Source organism: Mandrillus leucophaeus, unplaced genomic scaffold (assembly GCF_000951045.1).
Source record: "Mandrillus leucophaeus isolate KB7577 unplaced genomic scaffold, Mleu.le_1.0 Scaffold62, whole genome shotgun sequence".
NCBI lineage: Eukaryota > Metazoa > Chordata > Mammalia > Primates > Cercopithecidae > Mandrillus > Mandrillus leucophaeus.
In genome coordinates, this window is record NW_012106697.1 from 5,944,584 (window position 1) to 5,953,439 (window position 8,856).

Here is an 8,856-nt window from a genome sequence, read left to right on the forward strand (position 1 = left end):
CCCAACAAGATGTGGAGAACGAGGGCGATTTCCTCCTATGCTGTCCAGGGACAACTAAAGCCGCCTCTAAGTACTAGATAAAAATCAGGGCTTCAATTATTAACATGAAGATATCTGATAATATAATTTTTTTTTTTGAGAGGGAGTCTCATTCTGTCACCCAGGCTGGAGTGCAGTGGCACAATCTCGGCTCACTGCAACCTCTGCCTCCTGGGTTCAAGCAATTCTCTGCCTCAGTCTCCCAAGTAGCTGGGATTACAGATGTGCACCACCATGCCTGGCTATTTCTTTTTTATTTTTAGTAGAGGCGGGGTTTAGCTATGTTGGAGAGGCTGGTCTCCCAACTCCTGACCTCAGGTGATCCACCTGCCTCGGCCTCCCAAAGCGCTGGGATTACAGGTGTGAGCCACCGCACCCAGCCTGATAATATAATTTGTATTATTAAATATTTTGAGCAAATATATAAAAATTTGATTTTTAATCTATAGTGTGAAATGGATTTTATACTAAAATGACTCCCATAAATGGCTTTCATGACATGGATTTTATGAAGAAAGGTCAGGTAACTCCTCAAGCTAGCAGCACTGTATCCCACTGTTAAAGCCACAGCCATAGTCTATGTAATTGGACAGAATTTCCCTAGCATAACACAGTAAGAAACTCTACGTGAAATTTTTGTCTCAGGATCTAACAACAGAATTATAGGAAATGAAAACAAATAAACAAAAAATGATACCTCTTCAAAATATAGTTGACCTCTCAGGAAATATGCCAGAGTGTCTCCTTTCAGTATTCTTTTCTTCAAGAGCTGCAATGCCTTATCCACCAAATTAGCATGGCTGTAATGATCTGATGTTTAAAAGGTAAGGAATTCCATTAACCGCATAATAGGAATTTTCTCTCCTGAAGTAATGAATCATGTAAAATCCATCTAACACTGTTGACAATATTTCTTTCTAGTACTCATTCCTACAGCTGGCCTCCTTAGTGCAAGGAAGAAATATTACCTGAAAAAAGGGCATGGTCACAGTACCTAACACTGTGCCTTGTATAATGAAGCAATACGGGCCGGGCGCGGTGGCTCACGCCTGTAAATCTCAGCACTCTGGGAGGCCAAGGCGGGCAGATCACCTGAGGTTGGGAGTTCAAGACCAGTCTGACCAACGTGGAGAAACCCCGACGCTACCAAAACTACAAAATTGGGGGGTGTGGTGGTGCATGCCTGTAATCCCAGCTACTCGGGAGACTCAGGCAGGCGAAGGCTGCGGTGAGCCAAGATCGCATCCCTGCACTCAAGCCTGGGCAACAAGAGCAAAACTCCATCTCAAAAACAAAAACAAAAAAAGCAATACTTGTGGATGGGTTTCGCACTAACCCTGCTCATGGCCAAGTAGAGCCGTAGCAGTGCAGGGCTCGGTATAAGTCTATGCATTGGTTTGTCTTCAATGGGCAAAGCCGTCTGGAGAGGTGAGTTAAATTCTTAATTTGAGCCTTAATGAGAGCTCCTCTAACCAAATGAGCATCCCACCCCTAATATAATATTTTTAAGGCTATAGGGGAAATCAGGTATTTAAATAATAACTGCAAGTAAAGCATGGCATTGTTCTCTTTAACAAACATGACATCTGGCTTGTGTTTTCTAGAAGCACGTCCTTAAGTCCTGAGAGTAAACTCAAGACCTAACTATCTGTGAGACCTCACTGACGATTTGCTACCAGATAAATGAGCAATTTCACAGATTCTTGTGGGAAAACTCAAAAGGACTGTAATGATTAACTACTTCCTTGAAATCAAACACAGTCTTTCTTGTCTCATTTGCTCTAGCATACAAAATGAACTGTTAGTGAAAGTATTTTCCAAGGGAAGCTTAAATATTAGGATTCGTACCAGTCTTTTCCTTTTTCCATTGGAAGGATTTTTGGTTTTTAGCAGCATATTGAGATATGGAGGCATAAAAGGGGTTCTTGGGCAACTTTTCACTGGTCAACTTCATCCTTTTTCCACAATGTGTATTCTGTAAGCAAGAACAAAAAATAAGGTGGTAGAAACGTCTTCCTCCAGCAAAGTGCAAAAACAGACTCTATTCCCACCAGGCGCTCATTATGAAAAGCATCCTTCCCTCATCGCCTAGATAGAACACCAACCACCGACTCTAGGACGTGAACATTCTTTCCTAGGACACCAAGACCCTCCCCAGCTGAGAGACAGCCATTCTCCGTGTCATCTTCCACAGCATGGCATTCACCATGAGACCCGTTTGCACGTCCTGTCTGGCTATGGGTTTATACATTAAGATGGGTCATGTCGCCCAGCACAAGCATTGCCCCTTAGGGGACCTGTGACACTGCCCACAGAGACAGCTCTTCTGCACCGGTACCTTCTGTGCCCTTGTAACTGACACTCATCGGACGAATCCATTTCAAATTAAAGCACGTGTCTATTTTACCTGGGAATACACTTTATTTTAGCTGTGTTCAGTTTTATCTTCCTGTCTGTATCGGATTGCCATGTTATAAGATGGATCACAGTTGAATGGTAAATCAGTGTCTTCATATAAAATGTAGAGGTCACCTCATTTGGGGTGAAGGAGTCCAGGTTGGCCTAGGCTGAGGGTAGTGAGACAGCAAACTCAGTTGTTGCTACGCTTTTGTGTTTACTCCTTGGCATTCCACTGTTACGGCTTACCTTCACCAATCAGAAACAAGCTTCCAGCAAAGGTTCCTGATTGGTGGTCAAGAGAAGACATCAAGAGACCCTTAGTGTGATTGGAAAGCTGCGTTTTATATCATTACATGATGCTCTTTGAGACAATAAGTTGCTTAAGTGAGAATGAAATGCAGAAAAAAGGAACATTTAGTAGAGGAAAAAACTCAACTGAATTATCTTTGTGATTTTGGAAGAGTCATTTAATCTTTTTAAGAGTCAATTTCCTCATCTTTAGTTTGTACTATAGGTGGTCTGAATTAGAGGATTTTATAATGTTCCTTTTTAGATATATACAATTCTTGATTATATAATTCCCCAAATCTTATGGCTGCCTTTAGTGAATATAAAATTTCCCAATGAGCTTTACTTAGGGGGAAGCAATATTAGGTAAGGTATTAAGAAGGGATGATGCAGATAGCACTCATTTATGACTGAGAGATTGAATATGGAAGTTTTATTTTCACCGAAGACATTAACTCAATATGCTACTTCTCCAAAAAGGCTAAGGAAAAACTGGACATATTCAGGAAGGGCATCAGAAATGAAACAAAGCAGAAAACAATACCTTACCTTGTTTAAACTCATGTTGCCTTTTGTGGTTAGAAGACTGCACATGGTTTTTGTTGCTGTAGCTTAAAAGAAGTTTTTCTACTTGATAGACTTTGGGTAGCTTCTGTTTTGGACTATTAGGAACATTCTTGTGCCTGCTTTTTCCTGAAAATTTGTACATATTTTTGTTGGGGATAAACATTGTAGTAGTAGTTACTGGATCAATGAGTATGCATAGTCAGCTTTTGTAGATACTGCCAAATAGTTTCCAAGTGATTGGGCACAAAATCCCTTTTTAAATTAATTGCTGGTTTAGATTTCTGGTAGTTTGAGTAATTTATGCGAAGACTGCTTGGTTCATTTGAATTCTGAATATAAAGCATCCATTCAATTAGGCTGACTTATCAGGAGTCCTAGTAAAAAGTTTTCAGTTGTCCTGACTGTGACAAGTATGAGACAGCCTCTAATTCAGGCTGAAGAGTCCTGGCTATTTCCAAAGAGGGACAGGAAACTACTGCTGTTTTGGGGGGCTTCAGTCTGTTCTTCAGAAGAATGTAAGGAAATTATTGTATGGCTCATCCTGCATCTTTATACTTCTGATTTCCTGAATTAACATTTATGTTAATCCACTTGTTACACTTTTTACAAATTGAGATATAATTCACATAGTATAAAATTCACCCTTTTGAAATGTACAATTCAGAGGTTTTTAACGTAATTACAAAGTTGTGCAACCATTACCACTATGGAATTCCAAAACCTTTTCATCATCCAGAAGAAGCCCTGTAGCATCGGCAGCCACTCCCCATTCTCCTCATCCCTTCGATTCCTGGCACGCGCTAATCCACTTTCTGTCTCTACGGATTTGCCTATTTTGGATATTCTATATAAACGGAATCATAGAACACGTGGTCTTTTATGTCTGGCTTCTTTCACTTAGCATAATGTTTACAAGATTCATGTCCTTTGTTGCATGTATCAATATTTCATTCCTTTTATGGATGATTACCATTTCATTATATGGATATACCACATTTAAAAAAAATCTGTTCACCAGTTGATAAGCACTTGGATTGTTTCCAGCTTTGGTCTGTTATGAATAATGCTGCAACAAACATCTGTGTACTAGTTTTTGTGAGGATGTATGTTTTCAATTCTCTTGGGTATGTACCTAGGAGTGGAATTGCTGGGTCGTATGGTAATTATATGTTTGACATTTTGGGAAAATGCCAGTGTGTATTTCAAAGGGGCTGTACCATTTCACATCCCTGTCAACAATGTATAAGGTTCTGCATCCTCACCGACGCTCTTGTTGCCCATCTTTATTATCGCCATCTGAGTGGATGTGAAGTGCCATCTCATTGTTGTTTTGATTTGCATTTCTCTAATGAAAAATCATGTTGAGCATCTTTTCCTGTGCTTCTTACCCATTTTGCATCTGCATTTGTAAATGTCTATTCAAAGCCTTCGCCCATTTTCCAGTTGGGTTATAATAGTTCTTTATATATTCTACATACTAGTCTCATACCAGATGTATAATTTATAATTTTTTCCCAATGTGTGGATTTTTTTCTTTAATAGTTTCTTTTGATCTGAAAACCTTTTTATTTTTAATACAGTCCAGTTTTTCTATTTTTTCTTTTCTTGCCTGTGTTTTAGGTGTCACATCTAAAAAAAAACCATTGCCTAATCCAAGGTCACAAAGGTTAACCCCTGTGTTTTCTTCTAAGAGTCTTATATTTACTCTTACATTTAGGTCTTTGATCCATTGAGTTCATTCTGTGTATGAGGGAAAGGTCCAAATTAATTCTTTTGCGTGTGGATATCCATTTGCCCAGTGCCTGTTTGTTGAAAAGATCATTCTTCCCTCATCATTTGTTATACTTCCACCTCAGTAGTTGTGTTTTGAAGTATGTATATTACATCTTTTATAGGCAACTTTGCATTTAAACTTTGTGCTCTGAACCCTCTAATTGTATTCAGGCTGGGTGTGGTGGTTCATTCCTGTAGTCCCAGAACTTTGGGAGATCAAGGTGGGAGGATCACTTGAGGCCACAAGTTCAAGACAAGGCAGGGCAACATAGTGAGGCCTTGTCCTTCCAAAAAAATTAAAAATAAAAAAATTAGCCAGGTGTGGTGGTGCACACCTACAGTCCCAGCTACTCAGGAGGCTGAGGTGGGACGATCCTTTGGGCCCAGGAGTTTGAGGCTGCAGTGAGCTATGATTGTGCCACTGCACTCCAGCCTGGGTGACAGAGCGAGACCCCATCTCCAAAAACACACTACTGCTGTGAAATGTGTTTTAAGTATGTTAGTGTCATGTGGGTTGTGTACCTATGCAGAAAACAGTGAACACGGCAGGCCCGAGGCTGCCATCTTTATAAGGGCATGCTGGCAAGGCTGGCATTTGGCCGACATCAGGAACTTGGCACTTCCATCCCCTAACTGGTAAGACTGGTTTTGCTGTGTTTCAACTGCTGCACAAACAATGTGATCTGTGGTGAGTATCTGCTTTCCTTGTGGGATTCTGTCATTGTGGTAGCTGTGAGGCAGAGGACGCCCACACGACTTGCCCCCAACAAAAACCTCTCTCCTGGGCTTCCTCAGGGACAGAAACTGCGCACAGGTCCCTGCACTCTTCACCACTGGAGACAGGCGGATGCGCTGTGTATTTCCTCATGGAAGGGAGAGAACGTAAGCCTGGGCGTGGGTTTCTTCGGATTCCACCTGTGCCTTTGTTGTTGTTGCTAATCTTGTTGTGTATTCCTTTGCTATAATAACTGTTGCCCATGAGTACAACTCTATGCTGAGTCCTAGTCCTGACACAGTAGCTGCTATGCTTAGAGTGTGTGTCCCTCCAAAGTTCACATGTTGAAACTTTACCCCCTAAGGTGATGGTATTAAGAGGTGGAGCCCCAGGGAGTGACTGGACCACGAGGGCTCTGCTCTTAAGGATGGGATCTGTGCCCTTAGGAAAGGGTTAGAGGGAGACAGCTCACCCTTTTGCCATTCTGCCTTCTGCCGTGTGAGGACGCAACAAGGCACTGTCCTGAGAGCAGACCGTGAACTCTCACCAGACACTGAAACTGACAGTGCCTTGATTTTGGACTTCCCAACCTCCAGAACTATGAGAAATCAATTTCGGTTGTTTATACATTACCCAATCTAAGGAATTTTGTTATAGAAGGAGGAACAGACTAAAACAGCACCCTAGACTATGTCATATAAATATGAGCCTAGACATTCCATTTAACTTTCAGTGGGCCAAGCGTTTAAAGTTTCTGGGTTTTTTAAATTAATTGAATTGTATTTGCTGATGCTTCTGACTGGCTCTTTTACACTTACTAGTTGGCCTAATCCAGTGTTGAAATGAAATAATGAATAACTGTATTTAAAGTTCTTTTAAAATTGAGGTTCAACACTGAAGTTCCTGTCATACTAGATCATGTTCCTAGTGCCCACGAAAACAGAGAAATAAGCCTCCTGGCAAACCCTCAAACCCCCATGTTTACCGTTATTTTTCCTTTCAGTACTATTGCCTGATAGGAGTTTTTAAAAACCCTATAGTGTTCATATAGTAATTGGAAACACCATCTACACATATATGATGAAAAATTAGAAAAGAATAACTATTACTGAGATCTCAAAAGACAATATTGATTCAGGCAGTAGCTTCCTGTTCTTCCCGCTCCGCGCCCTCCCCTCACCGCCCCTCCACGTCCAGCTACATCTATTTGTGTGTTTAAAACAAAAGTGCTTTTTCCCCACGCCCTTCCTTTTGGGTGTGGCAGATTTACACCATCAGGCCCAGAAGAGAGGAAAAGTGGGGAAAGACAGGATGTGTTTTAGGACCAGATAAGCTGTGGCAAGCACGGGATGAAAGAGTCCAGTAGCTTTTGATTTTATTTTTCTCGGATTTACCATGTGTTCTGTGATCAAATAAAACAGGCTAAGAAACACTGATATGCTCAAAACCTTCCTGCCGTTTGTGTGGGACCCACGCGTCTATCTGTCCTGTTCCCAATGCGGAAAACCTTGTTGGCAGTTACGGCTGCCGGGTCCTCGCTGGAGCTGACACTGTTAGAGCTATAAACACACTCTGGGCTGGTATACCCCCCTGAGGTCAGCTAGTAAAATACATGAGTAGAATTCCTTAAACTATGTGATAATTGCTCATCACCATCCAAGTGTGGCATAAATCATAAAAAGAATGGACAAAATCAGGGTCACAAAGAGAACTGAAAAAAATCTGTCATAACCAAAATTTACATTGACCTCTGTCCTAGAGTATGAGAACCACGCTGAACAGAAACCAGATCAATCTTTTATACAATATTCCTTTGCAGGCCCATTAACGTTGCTTGTCACCCCACCTCCCCATGTCCCTGGACAAACTGCATGTATGGTAACATCATCCCAGGCCGGGCGCGGTGGCTCACGCCTGTAATCCCAGCACTTTGTGAGACTGAGGCAGGTGGATCACGAGGTCAGGAGTTCAGGACCAGCATGGCCAACATGGTGAAACTCCGTCTCCACTAAAAATACAAAAATTAGCTGGGCGTGGTGCGCCTGTAGTCCCAGCTACTCGGGAGGCTGAGGCAGGAGAATTGCTTGAACCCAGGAGGTGGAGGTTGCAGTGAGCTGAGATCACACCACTGCACTCCAGTCTGGGCGACAGAGCAAGACTCTGTCTCGGGGAGGAGAAAATGCAGAAATAACATCATCTTATACAGTGAGGCTCAAGGTGTCTGCAGTCTGATCTTCAGCGGAAGTTGCGTCTTTCTCAGGGAAGATACAGAATTCAATTTAGAGCAAGACAGAGAGAAGTTATGTTCAGAGAGGAAAATGCAGTATTCTAGTTGAAATGAAAACCAAAACAACGATTCCTGGTATCGCCATTATTATTATGCAGTAACATTTGAGAAGTTCTGGACAAACAATAAAACACAAAACAAACAAGATATCTTTTTAAAAGAAGCATAATTATCTTTCTTGGACATGATGATTGGGTCTCTGGAAATCCAAAGGGATCAGCTTAAAGGCTGCCTCATGTGATTAGCTGAGGAAAGCGACAGGCTGTGAAATCAACGGACAGAAATGAAAAGCGTATCTTTCACAGCCAGTGAGAAGGTACATTAGGCAAGGAATGCTCATTACACAAAAATATAAAATATGTGGGAATCACCTCAGATAAGTGTCTATGACCTATATGTAGAAAACTATTAACATTTTAAATATTAATTTTAAAACTCCAGGCATCGGTCAGAGGCCCAGAAAGTGGTGGGCAGAGAGGACAAGAGAAAAGGCTGGGCTCCAGCCTACCTCAGGGCTCTTGAGGGCAAGGGGCAGGTGGATTCCAGCCATTTCTGTGCTTTGGAAAAGCTGCCTGATGGTGTTTTAGTCTTTGCACAAGCTGCATCCTCACTAGTCCTGGGCAAACCTTTGGCTATAGGAGACAGGTACACCCCAGCGTGACTCCTGGACCTTGGAGACCGCACCGTCCAGCAGTGCCTGGGACTCTTATCAACGGAGGGGTCAGTTGAAACGTAGTTGCTTTGGACTTACTGAAAGGACTAGCTAGTGGTGACAAGCTGCGGCACC

At 42.0% G+C, this 8,856-nt stretch overlaps 1 protein-coding gene across 1 annotated transcript in view; it reads right to left on the reverse strand.

Annotated features, from left to right (window-relative positions):
* LRP2BP (LRP2 binding protein) overlaps positions 1-2,008 on the reverse strand; it is a 23,349-nt gene extending 21,341 nt beyond the window's left edge. Inside the window, exons 1-2 of the mRNA XM_012000176.1 lie at positions 1,888-2,008; positions 737-849 (exon numbers count right to left, since the gene is read on the reverse strand). Coding sequence (XP_011855566.1) covers positions 737-849; positions 1,888-1,993 — 219 coding nt within the window. The 5' untranslated portion in view covers positions 1,994-2,008. The remainder of the gene's footprint in view (positions 1-736; positions 850-1,887) is intronic.
* Positions 2,009-8,856: the final 6,848 nt, after the last annotated feature.